Source organism: Aptenodytes patagonicus, chromosome 2 (assembly GCF_965638725.1).
Source record: "Aptenodytes patagonicus chromosome 2, bAptPat1.pri.cur, whole genome shotgun sequence".
NCBI classification, from domain to species: Eukaryota; Metazoa; Chordata; class Aves; order Sphenisciformes; family Spheniscidae; genus Aptenodytes; species Aptenodytes patagonicus.
Window position 1 is genome coordinate 118,396,291 of NC_134950.1, and position 23,563 is coordinate 118,419,853.

Below are 23,563 nucleotides of genomic sequence, written 5' to 3' on the forward strand. Positions count from 1 at the left end.
GGCTCTTGCTTTAGCCTTGATGCAGCTAAAAGAAATGCTTGTAAAAAATGTGAATGTTCCCTGTCTCTTTCAATAGAAAATAAAGTGCTGTAGTTTAAATACCTTCCGCAGCAGAGTAAGTTAAACCATTTAACCTAAATAAATTCATGACAAAATAAACTACAGAGACAGTGACTTGTAATTTGCTTATGTTCTGTTCTTCATAGGTACATGTGAGCTTGCCCATTCAGTGTATTTTTTAATTAGTACAGTAACTGTGTGCATGTTTACACCAACTTAAGCCTGTCTTTGGTTTTAAATTTAATTTGGTCCCTAAACAACAAATATTATATGAATATAAGACAAGTTGACAAATTTGATAACTAGGAGCATTTTTTTGTATTTTTTGTTTAAAGTGGCATAATATGTGCCACAGACCACATCACTGCAAAAAAATAAAGACCATAACCCCAAAACACTGAAGATGAAACCATAAGCTATTGGAAATCCTGTATATAGCTAGAGTTAGGCAACGGGGATTCAAAGTCCAATAAACCATTGACCACATAACAGGCAGGGATCAGTGAGAGCGTGCTTTTACATTTCCCAATCTAAGGACTACCGGATTCTAACAAGTACTTAATTTTTATCTGGAAAATCCCCAGTATACCTTGCGTGGGACCATCAGAGACAATTTGTGTTCCATTTCAAAGCCCACTTACTACTTCTGCTGTACCCTCTAACACTATTTACTTTCGTGAATCCAAGGGAACACGAGCACATTTGAGAGGGGATTTGGATTGACTGTAGCAATTGACTTCAGAAGTCTGGTCCACAAGACTGAACATCCCCAATGAATAAGAAAGCTACTTTCCGAGCATTTTCTTTCTCTCAGGAAAGGGTGTGGGTATTGTTGATTTCTTCATGTGTGGTAGAGGTTTACACTGACCACAAAGCACTAAACTCTTACTTGAAAGCAAAAGCCTACTTGAAATAGTAACTGTTAGAACATAATTTAATAGTGCAACAATCCAGTTGATAATTTTCTGTAGTACCCTCCACATTAAGCCAATAGACAATTACTCAGGACCGTGATCCTGAATTTCACCAATGGTGAAAATTGGTAAGATGTTCTGGTAAAGAATAAATGTATTTTCAGAGGTCAGCTTTCAATTTCACGTCAAAAAGCCATTGTCATTTGAAAAACCCCAGCCAGAATTAAAACAATAAAAATGGAAATAAAGTAAGCACTGGGTTTTGCTCCACATGTTCTCAGTAACATGAAATTTAAAACAGTTTTGAAATGACATCACTTAAATATCAGCCTTTAAATATACTATCAATGATTTATCTAAACTCCAATGGGTAGAGAAGAAACTAGGACCACCATCTCCCCAGAACTTTATGGCACAGAGGGTACTTGTGACTTCCTACTTTGCTCACCCCCAATCCCCACCAGCCCATTGTTAGGGGGAATTAAAAAAATATTCTCACTGATAATGGATATACTATCCTAGCAGCCCAGAACTCTTCAGATGTTTTATTTTATATAATCTTAGAAGTTGTATACAGAAATACTTCAGGCACTCAAGAGAGTGAGCATGAACGTACCCCATACAGGAGAAACGACAGAGTTTAAGCAGAATACTTACTCTGTGCCGCTTTCAACCATTTGTGTTAGGAGGGAAATGCCATCTAGGTTTATAAATTCTTGGGCAAACGTAACATCCCGTGAGTAGTTGGCCAAGTCTTTCAGTGCTTCTAACTTCGCATCCATACTAGAAGACTGGATCCTCTCATGGAGCTGCTGTGCGTTTTGAGCCTAAGAGAGAAACAAAACATACAAAACAAAAAAAACAAAAAAACTTTTGTTACAATGGCAATAATGAATAAAATGTTAGCGCAAGCAGGAACAATGGCTATGTTTAATATTAATGATACTTAACACTTGCATGCTCAGAAATGATTAAGTAGCTCACATACAAATTACTTTTACAAAAGTACATTACTCATGTATTAGTCCATTATTACCTATAATTATTTGGATTGTTGCAGAATCATAAGCTGAGCAATGGATAGATATCCCATTGTCTCAGGCAAAATGTAAGCATTACAAAAGACAGCCTTTGGCTTGAAGAGCTTATGTGTCATATCAATAAAAGTAGAAATGAGAATAAAACAAATTGCATCAGACAATCTCAGTATAATAATGGCTGCACTTTTTTTCCTGTCAACACTTACTCAGTTTACGCACTTCTCATGACCTTTAACAATGAAGACCATATACTGTCCTAATCAGGTTATATCAGTAAAGACCAACTTCAGGTCTTCTGCTCCTCCCTCCCCCTCTTCCTTTTGTTCACAATCAATTCAAAAACTCACATACTCTTTCACAAGAAGCATAGGAATAATTACTTCCCACATAATACTATGATATTATCACTCATACATCTTTATGCAAGTTCAATATCCACATATATTATGCTATTCTGCCCATTAATGCTTCAAATACAGGATGAGACAGTGAAATCCAAAATGAACACTGATGATAAAAAGCTAAAGGGGTATTTAAATAATGCATATTAAATTCTCTCTCTCTTTAGCCATACCAGTGTTTTAAAATACATCTCACGTTTTCAGTCTGATGCTTTCACTTACCTGAACACAATACCCAAAAGCTTCGGTTAATAGCTAGCTAGCCAATACTTTTCTTAGAAAAATAATCCTCCTTGCTATATACAGAAAACTCAATTCAAATTGCAAAATTCAATTTCCTAAAATTCACTTCTTACCTGCACCGAATGAAAGGTGCATGAGAAGCTATGTGTCATTAGGAAACCAAATTAATGACAAATTCTGCTGAGAGTTATTTTCTCTGAGATTACACTTATTCTTTCTCAGCTGGAGAAGAAAAATAGAAGAAAAGGCTGTGCTGACAGACAATTCCTTTTCTGTTCAAGTAGTGAATATACTCTTCACAGAGATGGTCATTTCTGCAGATCAAGATTCTGAGATAGACATTTTTAGTGCAAGTGAACACTTAAACAGAGAACACAGGAAAAAACACCACCGTGTTGTTACGGATACAGCTTCCTATCTATATAACTTTGATTGCTTCACAAACATTAATAAATTAAATGTTCCAATATCCTCCAAGATCAGCAAGGTTTGTTACTTCCCATTTTTACAAAGAAAAATTAATGCATGGTCTCCAACCAGCTTTTGGCCAGAACCTGTGTGGTGAGGAACGTGTACAGGGAGGAAGTATCTTCTAGTCAGTATGACCATGGTTAACATCCTCAGTTAAGACAGCACTGAAAAGAAACAGTACATTTTTAGTTCTGAGCTTTTCTATGCCTTAAGTATTGAGTGGTGCAGCCATAGCAGTTACATTATCTATAAAAAGGCAGAATCCTGCCATCCAAAAGGTCTTTCTGCCGCCCTAAGTTACCTACTCTATCAATAGGTTTGAGTGGTAATGGGGAAACAATGGCTTATACAGTCTCTCTGTAATGGCAATGTCTGTCCGAACGGTACTAGAAGAATATTCTCTCAAACTTAAGCAGCTGGTAGGCTAAATCATTTGCCAAAGCCTATGGAAGAAATAAAAACAGATCCCACTGACTTCCAACTTCCAGGATAACCACAGAATAATTCCTCCAACCCTTTCCCTTCCTCAGAGCGTTTTGCTAAAGTACTCTTGTATGATCAGCTACAAAAATTCAGAGCAACCACTATTATTACCTTAACCAGAAGTTCAACAGCCAACTCCTACCTCAACAAACGACCTCCTTCATTGAGCTGTTTCTACTCTAGACTCCCCACTATAACAACTCAGGAAGACTCAGAGATGCAAAGCATCCTCAAAACATTACTCTTTCTCAGAATACATGCAATGTCTGAATTCCTGCCCACCTCAGAAAAGAAATGCTTCGGAAAAATCTTCAATACTGCCATGGCAGCTGCATTCCCCTGACTTTGGAAATGGTTGCTCAAATTTAACGTCAAGCTCATTAAGATCTGTGCACATGCCATCTTCTACCTGCCATGGTTCTGGGAAATTACCACTCCCACTATCTGCCTACTGAAGGATACAGTTCTTCCAGCTTTCCATGGGAAGCGGGTCCGCTGAGAGCTCCTGGAGGCAGTGAAAATGAAATGAATAGGAAAGATGAACAAAACACCTGGTTCAATGTGACTGAGCGGCTCTCCCGAGCTGCTCAACCAGGAAGTCTGAGTGGGCAGAACTTGGGCAGCAGAGCTGTGGCCGAAGAGATGGGGACTGTAACCACCTGTGTAGCACAGTAGCAAGAAATAATGTGTCAGTAGAGCCAGGAGAACATCCTCCTCCAAACCCCTTCACATCACACCTACAATTGCTGTGTAAACAATGCCTCATCTTCGTACACATTAACAACAGATTATCAATGGTCAAGTTCACCCCTCCTCTTGAGGAGAGATTCCTGCCCCCAGCATAAACATCTGAGGCTGGTGAACTGCTGCTGCCATCCCAGTTAGACTTCCATTACACACGAAATAATACCAAGCATGAAAGAGCTAACCTTACCTCTCAACAACACTGAGAGCGCCAGTACAGGGACGTGCATTAACAGCTCAACTACACTGCAGAACAGCAGCATGAGCAGGACCAACCTATCAACAGAGATACGTTAATCCTGTTTCCTCTGAAGTCAGTGAGAGCTTTGAAATTCACCACACTAAAACCAAAATATAATCTTAGCTCAGAGACAGTTTGGTCCCCTCTACAGAGCACAAAAATCTATAAAGCAATGTCTCTCTGATACAAAGTGGTTCAGCCTTGTTTTAAGCACACAAAAGAGAGCTTACTAACATCATAGGCTTTATCTGACTATAACAATGCTAATGCCCCATCAGCAAAGTTTCTATACAACTGTACTTTTCTTATATTAAACGAGTTTTGCAAGATACTGCATCCAATAAACCTTGCTCCTACTACTGGAAGAGAAAAGAACTGGTAATGGCAGAGCCGATCTTGATTAAAGGGGTAAACAAATATTTGTCTCAGCAAGAGTGCTGGTACATGTCTCACTGGAAACATGGCCAAAAGTAATGTTGGCTGTTGTCATCACAAGTGCCTGATGGGTGAAAATATTGCTTCAGTGAATACCATGCAATTCTCGCAAGCCTCCTAGTTCTTGTTGCCATAGCACTCATACGTGCTTATGGAATGTACAGCTCACTTATGACTGCATTAAAAAATGAAACCTAGATGAAATATGGTCTGAGTGCTTACCAGGGAGCTATTTTAATGATTTACAATCCATCAGTGGATGGACAGAGAGCACAGCTCATTAAAGCAACAGTAGAGCTAGCTGCCATGTCTCTGCTCTTATTGAAATATCATTCAGGTAAGAATAAATAAATATATGAAATCCGCTCAGCTGAGAACCATTATGAGGGAATTAACAGAAACACGGCTGTTCAAGTAAATGAAAGACAGCATTAACTGCTCTCCTGTTTAGAAAGGAAGGAAGACAGGAAGCTTGTAAAACTGTGCTCTTGAAGCCCCAGCATTTCAAAAAGCTGTCAAGAGGCATAAGCTGCATGTCTAGTCTTAAATGACTTGCTCCAAGGACAGCGAGAAAGGTTGCCCTTAGGGGGTAGCAGTGCTTAAAAGGAGCCGTTTGATGAGATTGTCAGCTTAAAAAGAAAACTAATGACCTAAATCCAAGATGTGACTTGCTTAGAGACTCAAATAGCCATTTGGAGGTTAGGAATCCCAAGATCATCCTAACAAGGGATTCTACTCATCAAATTATCATTTCTTTGCCACTGAATACTTTGCAAACTTTGAAAGCAACTTATTACCCAGACGTACACAAGGTTTCTGTACAGAATACAAAATGCAGTGAGCCAGGGCAGGAGGGAGGACACAGATTCCAAATGCAACTACTATCAAACATTAATGTGCTATGGAAGAAATTTGGACCATCGATTTAAATTGCTGTTTTGCCATTATGTAATCAGTTTTCTTCTTTATCCTTTACAAAAAGCAAATAAAATAAAATACGAGTGTTTTGGTCTTCCCTGTAGATGTTAGTCACATTATTCAACTTTCTGCTAGAGAAAGGGCATACAGACTGTCAGTAACTACCAAATACAGTTTTGTACTAACCAAACAGGTGCATTTCTGTGGTTTAATTTAAATCACTCAGTGTTGAAACACCGTGGTGGTTTAAACTGCTGCCTTTTCCTGGCTTGTTACTGCCACTTCACCTACAACTGCACATACGTCAGAAAGCAATGGAGGAGTGGATACATTACATAGTCATCATTAGACGCAAAGCGGATTCAATAGACCCAGCAAGGCTGACTAGCGTCTGATACCAGGTAAGCAATGAGATTACATTTTAATTAGTAAAGACATTAATTGTTAACATTTTTACATTAATACTCAAGCACCATTTCTACATCTAAAGCTCTGTACAAATGTAATACACAGAGCAGTCCTACGCTATCACTATACACAATTAAGGAGGCAGAAACAGGAACAGGGAAATGGTCGTGTCTAGAGTTGCATACTACATCAATGATAAAAGCATTACAGATGCATAGCCATATGGATTATGTAAATATGCCTAAAATAAGTTTATGCAATCAGTAGCCACTTATGAATGTTTGAGAAGCACTTTTTCCTCTTGCTGCATTTGAAACAATCCTTTTTGCTTACTATTCAAAATATGCCTCTGGAAACCTGAAAACATGAGATTAAACCTTTATCTATAAAAAGACAAAAGCCAACTCCACTTCCCAAATCTTCCTCTTGTACTATGAGCAGACAAATATAAAAGTGGCTTATTGACTTCCATGGTCAGTGCTCCTGGTATAGGGTTCAATAATAACTAAATCACCGTTATGTGATAAATACAATCACAATCATAGGCTGGACCTGCAAATATTTATGCATTTAGTGAACTTCAAAAACATTAAGTCAGTTGAGCACATATTAAAGCAACTGTAGATCAAAGATTATAGACCAGGTCCCCAAACTTTTACTCAAAGATAGAGGATTCAGATGCATAAGTAGAAATAGGTTAAAAAAACTCTACATTTCCCTGTATGTGTAGATCACATATAAATAAAAAAAACCCACATTGTTCACATCTGTAAAGGCATTCAGGGAAAACACTATGATGACTGTTAACAAACACCCCTATTTACACAATTGCTCATGCTAGAAATGCTAATACAGCTGCCTACAAACAACTTACAGGTTTGAGAACTCAACCAATCTCCAACCAGGGGATCAAAGGAAAACATGAGACAAAAGCAAATGGTCAGGCACCATAAATTCCACATTAGAAAAGGCTACCCATTGACTCAAAGTTTAAGGTATATAGCTCATGAGCAAGCCATGTTGTGCCCAAGAAGCTACTTTCAAATAAACAGCAAGTGCTCAAATAATCAATTCTCTTTGAAAACCATTAAATAAAAAAAAAGAGGCCAGTTCCTTCAGTTTAATTTTCCCAGTATTTTAGCATCTTTTCAAAATGATTAGTCATTTGAATGAGGATTTGCAGGACCTGATCGAAGGAATCCTGCAGTTGCACACGCTAAAAGGTTGGACCCCGCTTGCTGCACTGCAGGACACAACTGTCCTTTCGGAACAGTCTCACACTTGGGAGCAATTACAGCTCATTTATTTATACACCTACCCACCATCCACTGGAATATGGGTATCACAAAACAGACAATAGCAATCTGGCATTTCAACTGTCACACATGTTCAAATACAAAGAAACGTTGCATAAGAAACTTTTGATGAGTCCTTTCAGAAATGCAAATGGACAGAGGGGGAAAACAGGTCACAGAAAACTGCAAAAACACACGATAGCACAAAGAATTGTTAAGAAAGATGATAGGAGAGGTTAAAAAATAAGTAAGAAAGATGATATAGGAAACAAAGATAATATGAGAGAAATACAATCTGTACTCAAGTTACCTAGGAAACAGAGTGTCCGTGTGGTGAGTGGTTTATAGAGGAAAAAAATAGCATTGTTTAGAAAAAACAGCCTTTCAGAGAATCGCACAAACTTAGCAAACAGACCTACAGAAACAAAAAGGCTGTTCAAATTCCCACCAGGCATAACGACTGTGTTTGCGAAGTTTTAACTCAAAGAAGTTTAAAATAGACACGTTGTAAATCTCTGAAGGCAAGTATTTATAATGGATTTAGCAGCGCACCACAACTGCAGTTTTGCCCTTGCAATATTAACAATGATTTTCAGAAACAAGTCCCTGTATACGCACACAAAATAATCTAAAGTTGAAATTAAAAAAGAGAAAGTATTTAACATTTAGATTTGGGGAGTTAGATTTCAAATCCTAATTTTAAAAAAGCCAACCCAAAATTGCTGGTTTACTACATCTAGATGAAACTACCTTTTTCCCTTCCCTCCTTTTAAATCTTTAATAATACCTGCTCTGGGTACCTGAGGAATACGCAATTTGAGGCTAATGACAACAGAACTCAAAAAGATTGTATCTCATCCTTCTCACCTAATTTTCAATGACTCATGGCATGCCACTGTGAATGGGTATAGCCAGACTACTGGCTGTCATGGTAATAAATTGCATGAAAATTAAGAACTAGAAAAGCATTTTAAGTTCATGCAGCCTTCAGACCTAGTCAAAACGATTCCTCTCAATTCTTCAAGGAAAAAAAGTTTCCTCAAAAGGCTTGTGAAGTTCAGGACAGATTTTTTTTTTTTGCCCACAATAGCCAGGAATTAGGCAGCTCAGGCCTCTCTGGAACTACATGGACACATCCCAGACACTAGACAATCTGTACATGGCTCCTCTTAATTTCTCTCAACCTTCCTCTCCTCCTTTTCTAATTCCTCTGCCTCTTCAAAAAGCATTTTTGGTACGATTTTCTTTTTCTGGGGGAAGGGGGAGATAGTTTCATCTTTATACTGATGTAGGATAGAGAAAAAAAGGGGGAAGAAAATCAGAATCTTAATATTTTCACAGGATGAGAAAAATATTTCCCACCCAGCTCTAGCAGCTAGGAAAGCATCTTTCCCATTTTGCAGGAGTATATCATGCAGCCTCTTCTTCACATTATCTCCTCCAACTACTGTTGCTCTCATATAGAATTTCAAAGGAAAAATGGAAACAGATGGCCCATTAGTTTTTCAGGGTAAACGACAAGCATTGTGTGGGTCACCAGCCTAAAAACCACAGCTTGGAAGCCTTTAATCTATCTATTTTAGGTACCTCTATGATGACCACTTCAACGGTACCTTAAAAGCAAAGATACTATTGTAGGGTGGGAACATGCAGAACTTCATTTTATGTCTATTTAAAGAATACAAATACTCTCTAATCCAACAAAAACCAATCCAGTCCTTTGAAACCTCCTTCCAAGCTACCTCTCTGATTCTGGGAAAAAGTTAACAAAAATTTTTTTAAAATGTCAGAAAATTTGAAAATAAGCACTGGTTCAGGGATAAATATCAATACTGAAGACTGAAAAGTAGACTGGCCTTCTATCTTATAACAGGATGGTTGAGTCACTCGTGACTGCAGGCCAGTGCCAGAGTGGTCCGTAACTTGGTAGGTAACAGGTAATACCTCAGTATCCTAAGGACCCCTGTCTTGGTGGACTGACCCTAAGGCAAATCACCAAAGAAACAGAACAAGCAGAAGAGAGTCTTATGCAAAGCCCCACGTTTCTGCCCATAGGTATTAGCAGAAAGTGTTATAAATCCAAAATTTGTCTTTTGTGTTTGTAGGCCACATTTCCAATTGCACAAGTGATCATGAAGACAGACAGACAGCCATTTCCACAGATGAGTTGCAGCACAGCCTCTCTTCAGTTTTGCATGGTGCAACTGGTTGTGGATTTTGAGACAGGGAAGGATTCCATGAGTCATCTCATGCTGTCACTCCATGCTGTGGCTACACAAAAGAATGATGCAGTGTGTTTGGACCACATTGGTTCTTGATGAACCACAGATGTTGTTTTGATTTCATGAGATCCCTAGTCTGGGCAGTGGAGCGGATATTTGTTCTTAAGAAGTCCCAAAGGTTAGGAGAAGCTGGTGTTGGGGTCTGTTGTTGTCTGTTTCTGAGGAAGTTCCATCAAATGGGGTTTACTCCACCAGCAAGTGGTTTCCCCATGTACAAGGCTGTTCTGGTGACATATGGCAAGAGACTCTGGAGTCACATAGGCTCTGACAGAGCCATGGTCTTAAACTGTTGTTTATTCTTATGACTGTAAAGCTCTGTATGTACGACCACTGAAAAAGATGATGAAGGATAATGGAAATCTCTTGTCTTTGTCCAGCTAGCTGCTGTTTAGAAGTGCTTTCTGTTAAGAAGCTACACTCCTGTAGATTAATATTGCAGTCACTTAAAAAACCTTGAGGCATGTATATGTTTCCATATTGGCTTCTACAATTTCCACTTATATACAAACCAGCGTACAAATGCAGTCATCTCCTAAGTCCAATATAAGCCATCATCAGGTTAAGCAGGCTGGGGAGGAGTGGAAACGCACATGATGCCTGGAGAACCTGGCAAGTTAGTAACAGCATACACTTTTCTGTTTTGTTAGTATGGGCCTAGGCCCTACTAGCTGAAAAGTGACCCATCCAAAAACGTATCTATAATCTCTGCATGGCTTCTAGATAGAAGTTTTCACATTTTATGGCAGTAACTGACCCCCACTCTTAACAGGTTCAACAGAAGCCAAAAGCTAAACCACCACAGCTCCATCTTGCCTGTTCAAGTGAGCTGCAGTACAGGGTAGCAGAGTTTGGCCGTAAGAATCCTTTGAATCTGCAGAAGCTAGAACACCACCATGAAAAGGTAAACCATTTTAATGGCACACTACATTTGTCAGCAAGGAAATGAGATTGCCGCTGCCTTAGACATACATCTTCTGGGACTAACAGTGACTTCCAGCATGTGGCAACAGTACTGCTCAACTCAGCAGGAAAGCAGGCCATTACAAGGCAACCAGCAACTCTGCTGTGCTTTTTGAGGAGCTGGCAAGGAAGTGGTGTTGAAAAAAATAAAACGGAAACAGTAAAATCTCAACATTACAGTTGCTGCTCACTCAATAGAAACCCAGAGAGCAGGAAAGCTCTGACCTGCTCTGACCTGAGCTGCCCAGCAGAGCTCTCCATGATTCAAGTCCCAGCCTTTTCTCTTGGCTCTGAGCTCTGGGGCAGAAAAGGAGCACTTCAGTGAGGCTGCAATGCCAGCAGGGAAGCAGAGGTATCTTGGACATGAAAGCTGTTCCCAGTGGGAGAGAAGCGAGAGACAAAAAACACCCTGTTGTGCCAACCCTATCACCAAATGTCACTCAGAGATACCACCCCTGCCCCCATAACTTAAAAAAAAAAAAAAAAAAAAAAAGAGAGAGAGAGAACACCACATACAGTCATCTTGTGACCACACCATCATCCTCCTTTGCAGGGGGATTGCGGGATACAGTGTGGCTAAAGCTTAAAAATACATACATCAGTTCACAATGATTTACTAATCAAATCTTCACTTTGAAGGGAGAGAAGAACAGAATAACAACTCACTGGAGATGTTGTTAATCGAAGGATCGCTCCATTTTTTATTTCATTACGATTCTGAAAGAGAAAAATCCAAAAGGTTTTATTTAAGACTCACATAAAAAGATGAAACATGCATTGAGCAGAATGCCACACTAAACCACCAACAGTACTTTCCCCTGTCTGCATGCAAAAGCTTCCCTCTTTCATATGTGAGCTAACATCTATACAGTATTTTCCCCACCGAGGCAAACTAACATTAACTTCAAGAAATAGGTGGCTGTTCACATGGTATTTAACAAATCTGAACCCTTTCAAGAATGACTTCATGTTTTTCAGAGTTTAGCTTCCACTGGCAACTTCTAAATACTTCTTTGAAATATACTGTCCATGGTGTCTGGCTCTGGTATTGTGCTACATAGTTGAGGAGTTCGTAAGTTTGCTGAAACCTGTCATTAAACATCTGCAGGATTTAAAATTTATCCCACTGGCTCTCCATTTTCTATAACAAGAACATGCTGACTTAAACCACTGGAACCAACCCACTGAGCTCTGCCACCACAACTTTGCATTCTCCCTCAAAGTAAAAAAGCATCGCTGTTAGTGGTAAGTAAAGTTTAAACATGCCATAAGTCGTTCTCCTTACCCAGCTGGCAGAAAGAGGCTGCATTAAACATTTTCTTTTGGTTAAGCTCATATAATGTGTTCAATTGAACTAAAGCTATGGCAGAAAAGACTGCCATGGCGTAAGCTATGGTGTATGCTCACAGTATCCTCACAACTTTGTGGGCTATGCCCATGTGCATGGTCTTCCCCTGTGGTAAGCGTAGAGGAGCCTGCCCCTCTTTCAACAAGCTACCTCCTGTTCACCACAGGTTAAGAGAATACAGTACCTAGCACAATTAACAAACTAACAGGTACTGACTGTGCACAGCGCAATGCACAGTCACAACTTAGTTCATGGTTCAATAGCTTGTTCATCAGCCGTTACCCTAATTCATCAAAGGAATCAGAGGAATCCCTAACAGTTTGAGAGGTAAGAGCTAGTTTTGTTCTAAAGACCACATTGCAGGCTTTCTGCAGCCTGGTGTTTAGCCAAAAAAATGAAGGTGCATTTCTTCTCAGGCAATTTTTCCCGAATTAATTTCACCCTTCTTGCTCCCATTCTCATACATCTCAAATCCAAAATGCTAAAAACAGAATAAATCTTGCCTGAAACCAGGTCAAGCAGTCCCAAAATAAAACTCTAGTACACTGTCTCTTTCTTGGTACCCAAGTCCTCTGTGGGATTGGTTATAGCTATACACAAGATCATCCTCCACCCACAAACACTTCTTCACTCTAACTGAAATAACTGAAGTGCCAGACAACACAGGGGGTACAAGGGAGAAGCTTTTTTACCGCATCTTTGCTTACTTATGCATATAACTCATCTCAGCCCTTAGCAGTCTCCTCCTGCCGCAACAGCCCCAGGAAGGCCAGCCAGGCTATACTTAAGAGAGGGGCAAAAAAAGGTGAGCAGCTAAGCACAGCATGACTTCCCACAGCACTAACGAGGTGCCAGATTTTCTCCTCTTGTAGTAAAACAGCACCAGACCCAGCTACATCTCATCATGTCTAAGGAATCTGTATGAAGTGGCAATAGTGCATTTGTGTGGTTTAATCTAAATCAGTGTTGAAACAAACTCACTTTGCAAACAGTTGTGGTGGCTTAAACTGTTACCACCTCCTGGATTTGTGGAACTGAATAAAAGTAATTGCTTTCGGACAGACAGTCAGCATATGCTAAATCTACCTCCATCAACAGCTGAAGCTAAGGCACTGGACCTCAGCTGTGTTTGGCCAGAGTACATGCATGCACACATACAAACAGGATTCCATCAGCTTTACTTGGAAGGCAGCAAATCCCAGCATGCAACAATATTAAAAACAGCTAGGGAATCAGACAACACTTAAAAGAACTTAAACTGTACCAATCACATTCAGAAGTGAGAGTTCACTGATAACCTTATGAAAATACTGGAGCTAAGACTGTTCTTAAACGTAAGTAAGAGCACCCACATGAGCTTATTTTTTTCAGCAGCATAACTTTAAGCTCAAAGTTTTTCATGTTTCCTGCTCTAATTAACACAAACTACCAAATCAGATGTACAAATTAGTTCATGGTTTAACAAGTTAAGTCACTTCATCTGGGCCACAATAAGCATCTCTGTAAACACCCTTAGTCCATTGTAAACATGAGGTACCAGGCTTTGTGTGAGAAGGCTACACTATGGTCTCAGAATGTCCAAGGAGTTTCCTGAACAGCGGAGTACTACTGCAAAGCGAGGTGCCTCTCTCATCACCCTCCTGCCTGCATGCTCCCTTTTCTACCTCGCACCAGCTCTGACACTGGACAGACCTGTTTGAGGGGTCAATCGCACGATCTCACTAACCTGGCAGAAAGCAGCCCTGGCAGGAAAGAGGAGATTTTCTGTCAGGTTAATAAGCAGAAACAAGCTCTGCAAGGGTTGAGCACCAGTGCTAACCCAGGAAAGATGGTGGAACCACATCTTTGGGAGCAGGGAAGGGGTGGGGGGAAAGAGAACAGGGGAAGCATGAGGCAGAATATACCTTCTCTTTTTGGGAGCAGCAAGCTGTCAACCACAGCCCGAATTACATTATTTCACACTTGCTTCAGGCTGAAACCATGCTCCACAGTTTGTTCAATTACAGTAGTTTTGTCACAAGCTGAAACTCTAACCCATAAAAAGTTGGGCTTAACCTGATATACTCTCTACAGTGCCATGCATGCAGGTTAAAAAATAAACCTCTAATTACATAAGGACACTTATAGATTGCATAGATTGAATCTACACCAATCTAGCAAGTGAAAAACATCTTGTTAAAAATACACTATTTCTCTATAGTCAGAGGAATTTAAAAACAAGTGGAAAAAGGGAAGCTGATAACCTGGTTGAAGTTCAGATACCACATATATGTAAACAAGAGAAGTACTATTCTCCAGAGCGACCATATGTCAGCAAGTTATATATAAAATAGCAGAGGAAAAAGAACACACAGAGTACATAAAAGCATCGCTGGAAGTTTGATTTGGGGTCTTTCTGTTTATTTATCAAGCCGAGCCTGAAACACCAAAGCTTTCAGACTCGAAGTTGAGATGCCTGTCAGAGCCCACAGCACACGAAGCACAAAAGACCTTTCTCTCATCACGCCTGGTTCAGAGCAAAGTGCATAAGTCTGCCCTATACCGTAAATTCAATTACTGCTATCACAAGAGATAAAGAGCTCATCTTCAACTCCTGATTTAGACAAAGGCTTAAGGAAAACTGCCCATGCCTTCTCTCCGAAAGTATTCAAAGCATCAAGTCTCTAAAACAGCAGGCTAGCCAAAACTTGAAAAGGGTTAGCTGTTCCCCAATCAAAAATCTAATTTTGTTTATCCATTCTAAATAATGACTTAAGCACCTACCAAGAAACAGTGTGTAAGTGTACAATTAAGCCAAGAGGATTTCCTACATTAACTGTGTGATGCAGTAGTCGGCATGCCAGTTAATTTCAATTGCAATATTTACACACAGTTAATCTGCTTAGTATTAGGGACAGCATCCTGTGGATTTCTTTTCCAGGATAACAGAACATCATTCCAACACAGCAGCCTGGCTTTGGCAATCGTACTCATAAGCACCACTGCTATTCCGGACAGGGCACACTACCACCAAAAAGCTCTTCCAAGACATTTCTGATCTGTTTCTCAAGTGTACATCAGGTTTGCAGATATTGTTCATGCTGTATTAGGGAAGCTTATTCCTGGGCATAGAGGGAACTAGTGAAACAGCACTATCCAAAATGCCCTTAAAAAAACCTCTGTAACAAGAAAATGGGTTTATTATAAATGTTACCTAGGACTAAGACAGCAGTTATATTATGGATACAAATAAGCCCCATTTGCAATATTGTATCTAGCAAGAGTCTACATTCGCTAGATGATTTTATTCTAATTGAGCAGGTAGTATTTCCAAGCATCATACTGCTGCACGACTCTTTCCAAGCCGAGTTTTCAATCAGACAGACAAGTACTATCGTGAAAACACATAAACAACAAAACACAGCAGGAAGTAGAGGATACCTGGACAGTTTGCCATGTGTTCACATCTTAGGGCTCTCCGACTTCCATCTCCACCAGCTGGAGCAACATGAACCTACATTATCTGCCACCAGATTCTATTCCTTCTCAAAGCTCTGCCTTTACTGTGCCATAGGCTATTTTGCCCAAAACACATGCAGGAGATTTGCATAGACTTGCATCTAAAAAGCAGGCCTCAAACATTAACAGAGTCCACCAAACCATGGAGAGGGATGAAGGTATGTGAATTCACTTTCAAAAAATCCTATCAAAACAGTCAAGCCATTTATTCAGAGCTTTGCTGGAGACACACTTCGGAAAACTTACCAAGCAAAATTAAAGTTTCTTTTGCCATGTATTTGTCTTATCATTTTAATAATCTGTTATACCCAGCAAAATGCCTCAAGATTCAGCTCACTGTAACTGGTTGGAATGGAATGTTTTCTTAACATATTTGAGGAAGACCTAGAAGCATTGGTTCCCATGTTTATAGCTCGCTCAGCACTATTCTTTAACCTTGACCAAACAGCTTCCTTCAGACTTCTCTAACTGGGCTAAAGAATAACAGCCAAGAAATCTAAAATTCTTCACGCATTTATATAATTAAGTAATAGATTCTTCCCTATTTCCATACTACTATTATTTTATTACACCTTTCTCCAAATTGATACAACAACAAAAAAATTAGAGCTATGAAATATACTTTAAGTTAGTGACTCCATAACATATTCATGAGGATGAGTTTGGGCAAGTAGTAAATAAGGACAAAATGATACATAATAGAGTTCATTTCTAAGTCAACAACTCAGGAAAGAGAAGCAAAGTCCTTCTTGGCAGATCTCCCTTAACGCACTGATTCAATGTGCTACAGCAGCCAGTAAACATTGGGCGTCATCAGAAGCGATACTGTGAACTAGACAGAGGGCATCATTTTGCCACGACGCAAGAACTTCATGCACCCATATGCAGGGCACTGTGTGCAGTTCTGATCTTCACATCTTAAGGAGGTCACAATAGTGTCAGTGAAAATGCAGAGAAAAGCAAGTGAAATGCCCAGTGGGATTGAGCAGCTGCCTCACGAGGCAAGGTCTCCTCAGTTTGGAGGGACAAAGGCCGGAGGAGGGAAAGTAGTGGACAAACTGAATGCAGAACTGTTGTTATCAAATCCTGCAGCACGAGAACTAGGAGGTAACTTGATGAAAGCAGTAAGGGATCAGTTTAAAGCAGATGAAGAATGTACCTCTTCATTCAGCAGGCAGTGAACTTCTTGAGCTTGCTGTCACAAGAGTTTGTGAAAGCAGGCAGTACCAGCAGGTTCAAGAAGAGATGAAAGAATTTCATGGCCCTTATACGGATACTAAATGGACTAAGTGTAGATGTAGCCTCTAACACCTGTAGCACAACAAACGCGAATGCTGAGGAAGCAGGAAGGGAGTGAAAGCCATCATCAGATCACAACCCTGAATGGCATTTGCTACTGTTACAGCTGGAGATAGACTATGAGGTTAGATACAACATTTGGCTGACTTGGTAGGAAATTTAAAAGCTTTAGTAAGATGAGAGTTAAGAGATATAGGTAATTATCAATATTGTATTACTTGGCATGACAGGACTGTACTGTTTTAGAAGAAATACTGAGGCAATTAATCTTGTGATAAAATTCCTTTTCTGGGAAGCTGCTGGAAACAGGGAGAATGTCTTCTAGTTTTTCATGTTAGAACTTGATGACAGCATTTTCCTTAAAAAAAAATAAAGTGTTGGTAGTTTGGCTGAAGTTTCTAAAAAGAGGAAGTTTTCTGCATGCTGTTTATCTACCCCTATTCAAGGATTACAGAAGCTAGTAAATAAACCAAGTTACACCAGTGGTGCAGTTTTCAGGGTATACCCAATCCAGTGCAACTCCACAGCCCACTGGAGGCACAATTCTGCACATATCCTTCTAGCATGTGGGCTCCCAACACTTTCCTTACATCAGATCTACCAACATGCAGCAGCATGGTCAACCACCTAACCTTAAAAAAGTTACCTCTTCCTCTCCCCTTCATTCACAAAAAGGAAGGGGGGGGGGGGGGGGGGGGAGGAGAGGGGGACGTGGAAATCCAGATTTTTTCTTCTGCCAGATCCATGATGCAAACCAACTCACCTTCCAGCAGTAGTCACTAGGATGCTAGAGAAGTGAAGGGAATGAAGCAATGGAGGGGGAGAAGAAAGCTCAACTACCTTTTTCTCCAGCAACCCACAGGTACATCAGCTTAAAAGCCACTGAAACCACATCCTAAGAAAAAGTCCATACTTTGTATGATTTACTCATCTTCAGGTGGAGTGATCTATGAGAACAACATTATCAGGTACCACTTGCTCTGCAGAGCAGCAGTAGCATTACACTGTGGGCAGACATCCTTCTGACATATTAAAAGAAGTTACACGCAAGTTATTTTCAACCTGGATTAGTTCCCCAATTCAAGCAAGCACACAGACACACAGACAGTTGTACCAGTAACACGGAAGGGGTGGGCAGATAACAAGCAGCCCCATTATCCTCTGATAAGTTGGAACGTAAGAGCTGCACCCTGCAAAATAGACATCAGGAAATGACAGACTTAGCTGGGCTCATACTATTGTTGGTGAGATCATGTGGGGAAATCAGAATAGGGAACCAGTATGGACACCAAAAAAAACCAAACCAAACCAAACCAAATAAGGATTGTCAAATTGAAGTCAGTTCTTCGATGCAGTTCACCCAACACGTTCACCCACAGCACCACTTGTTTAAGGGGAAGTCTGCAGGTGCTTGTGCTTCTCTATCATGTACATCCTACTCCTAGTCCCTTGCCTGAGCCCTTCCTCTCAGACACAGAGACACTGTAGGTAAAACATCCCTTCTCCATTTGTGACTACAGTCAGAATTTGCCAACAAGTTCATTCCATGTCAGCCTAAGCCAGTTCCACAAGCAACTGAGGGACATAACAGCTCACAGCTGTTAAAAAGAGCAAAGTTTCATTCCTCTTCCTACCCTTCCTTTAACTTCTTCCTTCTCTGCAGCCCATTCCTGGACATGATTCAAGGGTCCTGCCCCACCATTACATCAGATCAGGCAGACTTTTTGTTAAGCAAATTTAATCAACTAAAGTGGCACAAAATGATCCCCCCCTTATTACCACCTCCAAAAATTGTCCAAAAAAAAAAAAAAAAGCTGCAGACAGCAGAAATGAAGTGGCAGGATCTCATGGGGAAGGGGAGAAGAAATCAGAGCTGTCCCCTTTCAGCAGTGAACTGTGATGTCTGTTCACCGCACCTTGTAAAACTACCCATCTATCTAAATAGGTCGTTCTTTAATTATGAAGACGATTTAAAGAGTGTTTTTCTGTCAGCCAGATCTTAAACAGAACTGTTTGCTATCAGTTGAACCCAAACAGTCACACTGTGCCTGTGGTATACCATACCTATCTTCAAGTGCTGTAACAGAAAGACAAACCTTTTCAGAGCCTTTCCTCTCTACTCATTACTTGCGAGGCAAAATTACAAACTAAATTCAAGAAAATAAATACCTATACAGCTTTTTAAAAAAAACACTTGATCCATCCCATCAGCCTTGATGTGGAACTAAGGAACTAAATAGAAGATATTGTCATACCAAATATTTAAAATGGAGGCAAGCAGAAGAATTAAGCTGTTCATGCTGGGGCCAGAAAGTATAACAGGTTGACAGGACAGAATTATTTTATTTGGAAAATTTAGCATAAACCTAAAGTCCTACAAAATTAGTCCAAAAACTAGGACTAATTTGCTAAAAGAAGGATGACCACTGTTCTTGAAGTCAGCCTGAATGAAGCAGGATTGAAAGTGATTTAGTGTACGGGTACTCAAGTTTTACTTCTGTTCAATGGAGAAATATACTAGTGTCCACTAGTTTTTACTGGAGTCCACAGGGCAGTGTTACCAGCATCCATCAAGCAGGCAGGAGCACAGCCACTCTGACTCCATGTGCTGCCCTTATTGTTAGGAATTTCTGCAGGGCTGTGCAGATGACCCAAAATAGTAAGAAATTTGTGAATATGAGGGAAATACCATATGTCCTATCGGTGGCAGAGAAAAGGGAAAGTTGGGCATAGTTTGGTCCAGGTCAAATCTGGATTGGAATCTGCCATTTATGTAGCATTACTAACAAATGTATTATCAAGAGTAATGCAAAATGGCAAATGAGAGGAACAGATCACTTAATACATTTCCCCAGTTCCCAGGCTTCATGCTACTTCTCATTCTCAGCTGCTTACAAAGTACCAGGCCCTTCAGTGAATCAGAAACCTTAATTATTGAGAATGTTTACTTCCAACTCACTGAAGTTCAATTAATCAGTGAAAACAGATGAATACTAAAAACGTGAAAGAAAAAACCTCCAAAAACCCCCAACCCTACAAGTGGCTCATTTCTTGTCCTGTCATTTGCATACACTCCCACGCAGGGAGCCTGTAATGGCGTGGTGGAATTTCACATGAATATACAATTACAGGTTGTTTTCAGCAAGAAATAGGTCACAAGCAAAAGCACCTTTGAGAAAGAACAAACATCAGGGACTCTACCCAGGTTCCCAGCTCAGGGAAGGCGGGGGATAGAAAGATGTCCCACCTGCAAACACAGCAGAGCACTGAGTAATGACAACAAAAGCAAGGTGGGGGCAGCTCCCTTTGCAAAATAGCACAAAAGTCTCTCAGAATTAATGGAGGGAACTCAGTGTCTGCTCTCCTCCACCTCATGCAATAACACATAGGAATGAAAGAGAAATGTGGGAGTCAGGAATGAAGGAGAAAAAACACACGGAGTCTTCACAGGCATCAGATGTAAAAAACTGAACACAATGAAATTGTGACTGAATAAAAATGGACTGCAGTCAATAAACAGATGAATGAAATGTCCTTCCATTTAAAAGATAACATAAAAATGGCACCAGTATCATCACTGTGTGCTGAACATAACTCGGAGCTGGCTCACAAAGCCCCTCAGAAAGAGCAAGCTAGCATTTATTAGTTGCTCTGGTGCAGGGTTAAGAGCCACATTCTGACTCCAGCAGCGAAGCCAGCTTGAAACACTGTTCTTCCTCAGCCCCACACGCCGGCAAGGCCCCCTTGCTGATAAATGCTGTGGTTTATCACACCTTCAGATGTGAAAAAGAACCATTTTTGAGGCTGCGCTGTCATCTGAACAGCTGCGATGATCCAGCTCCTTCACCATCCTTTTGTTTTTAGAGACTGAATTTGAGCTAACAATGATCCCTCCCAGACCCAGAGCCCACAGTGGGCAGTGCAGATGCACAAATGGATCTAGAGGAGCCAGACCATGTCTGCAAGACCAAGAGTGAGCAGTGATAAGGGACCAGGCATACCCACCAACGTGCTGCATGAGCCACTTGGATGTCTGTCCCTAGATTCCTAATACTGCCAGCAGAGGAACACAGTGGACAGATATCCACGGTGTGGTTTTCAGCCCAGGAACACACATAGCACACAAAATTATACAGCCATTTTCTACTCTTCATATAGCATTTTCTGTTCTAAACCTGAGCTCATCCAGGCTATAGTGTTCCTGAGTTATTACGCCTGATGTACACAAGCATCTATTCAGGTACAACCTGGACAGATTGAAGTAAAGGTTGCTTTTTTATTCTCTATTATCTAGCACAATGAGATCCTGATTCAGAAGTCAGGCTTTTAGATTTTTGACCTACCAAAGAAATGGCCCTCCATGGTAAGTAAGACCTTTAAGAAAAAGACACACCTATTAATGTAATTAAAAATCAAATACATCGTGATCAAAACACCAGCTAGGCTTGAGCTTAGGCACTATGCCTGCTTCGTTTTCTTCTTCACATAACCTCTTATTTTATTTCTGCCATTTTTTAAAAAAACTACTAAAATACATTATTAATAATTTCCACTGCACTTTCAGGGGCACAGATGTAGCCAAACCAGAACCCCAGAGGCAGCAGTCCAAATTGCATCTGCTGTGATAAACCCTATCTCTAGTAGGAACCCTGGCTGACTCAAGATTTGTTAAAAGACCGCCCTTATACTGTCTGAAGGAGTTATTGCTACTGCTGTAGAGGCTTTTTTCCAAATAATACAGCCAGGAAAAAAAAAAAGTAAGAGACAACTGCTTGGGCGTTGTATTTATTTATGTATGTTATAATCAGAAAATATAGGTCAGCTACAAAAGATAAAGAGTTCTGCATATGACAACCAAAACACAGATGCGCTGTTTGCCACCCAAAAACAAAAATATAATTGTAAGCCATGTGTTGACAGTCCCACATTTGTAACATTTTCACTTCAGAGTTTCTTGTTACTTTGTACAGGAATTCATTAATTGCTTTTCTTTCTGGTAACTTTAAACATGGCGATATTTTAAAAAGGCATCTCTACCTGGAAGGCCATAAATCAGCAGTCACCCAGGCTCTGCAGAAACATGACCTATACGTAATGTTTTCTGCATATGTACAAACATACAATTCATCTTCGAGAGCAGCGAAAAATATTTACTTATTAGAAGCTGTCACTGTCACAGAAGAGCTCTGCTCATGTCCTAGTAAGAGGCAGACTAAAGCAATGTGGGCTTTAACAATTAGCGTTGCAGCTTCATTGAAGTGCACGTGTTTGTCCTCATGCCTGGTGTTTTTCATGTTTTAGTTCAGAAAGCAACAATATCCTACTGCACACAAATGAGGGAAAGTATGTAGATGGGGTGATGGCCTATATAAGCCTCTCTTTATAGCCACTATCCAATAAGCAGTGATAAACAGTGAACAATATCTAATAAAAGTCACAGACATCTGAGTAATACTGGTGGCATTTAGAGCTTTTCTCTCTTATTTATGTGACTCAGTCAAACACTCTGCATATTTTCAGACGGGAATAAACAAATTCAAAGTCCTCTCTCCAGTACAATCCAAAATGTTCTAGAAGACCATCATTTTCCACCCTTATTGCAAGTTAAAGGCAGCCAAAAGCCATCAGACTTCCTTTTATGCGTAACAGAAAACATATCTCCAAAGCCGCAGGATCCTACCCACCAAAGGTGGAGGCAAAGCCTGGAAGATTCCTCCAATTGTATCAGGACAAATTCCTTCAACAAGCCCAAGTATTTGCTCAATCTGTACAATCAGAGTTTAAATGCCAACAGGCAAGTTCAATTGTGCCTGGCTTACTGGAATCTGTTGTGTCACAATTCTGGGCAATTAGCAAAACAGTCTCACCATTTGATTTGGGTGGAGGCAAAACACAGCAGTCAATAATTACTTCAACAGTTTTCCTTGTGTTGGCCTTTGAAGTGTCTGTCAATTGAAACTTGAAAAGAAAGGAGAAAAAACACACAACGGAAAAAGGGGAGATCCCAAAACAAACTGAACTGTGACACATTGAGAAGGTTGTCCGGGATGACAAACAGTTAAGTGAAAAACTGAAACTGGTCTGCTAAAAAAAAAAAAAAAAAGAAAAAAAAAGACACTCTCTTATGAGCAACTGCTCTAGCTGTCTTGCTAAATTTAGTCTTTCTAAATGCTTAACTGTGCCTAAGTTCCCTTTATTTCTTGGGTGGGGGTAAGAATTACAGCAAGAGAAAAGTTAGTTCACATCTCAGCTGAGTTTAGCAGACCCTAAACAACTGTAAAATGCAAAACAAAACGAGAAGACCCTTCCGCTTAAGAGTAAGCCAAACTAAAGTGATAACAAGGGTAAGCAAGAGGCATCTATGTCTATGCAGCTAAGCTCAGGTCTATTTAGTTCAAAATCCACTGAGGTTAGGGAATCTGCATGAGAACTTCAGCAGGTTTTGAATAGTGCTCTTTTCCCACTGGTTAGAAATTGTACCTCTGCAGCACTAATGTGTACATTCTTCCAAACAATTCCCCCC

At 40.2% G+C, this 23,563-nt stretch overlaps 1 protein-coding gene across 3 annotated transcripts in view; it reads right to left on the reverse strand.

Annotated features, from left to right (window-relative positions):
• ELMO1 (engulfment and cell motility 1) overlaps positions 1-23,563 on the reverse strand; it is a 321,010-nt gene that overhangs the window by 226,219 nt on the left and 71,228 nt on the right. For 2 of the 3 annotated variants that reach the window (XM_076330867.1, XM_076330868.1), the window contains exons 6-7: positions 11,562-11,612; positions 1,632-1,801 (exon numbers count right to left, since the gene is read on the reverse strand). In XM_076330867.1, the coding sequence (XP_076186982.1) occupies positions 1,632-1,801; positions 11,562-11,612 (221 nt within the window). Of the gene's footprint in view, positions 1-1,631; positions 1,802-11,130; positions 11,159-11,561; positions 11,613-23,563 lie in introns of those variants that run through there. The other variant, XM_076330869.1, reaches the window with a different exon arrangement.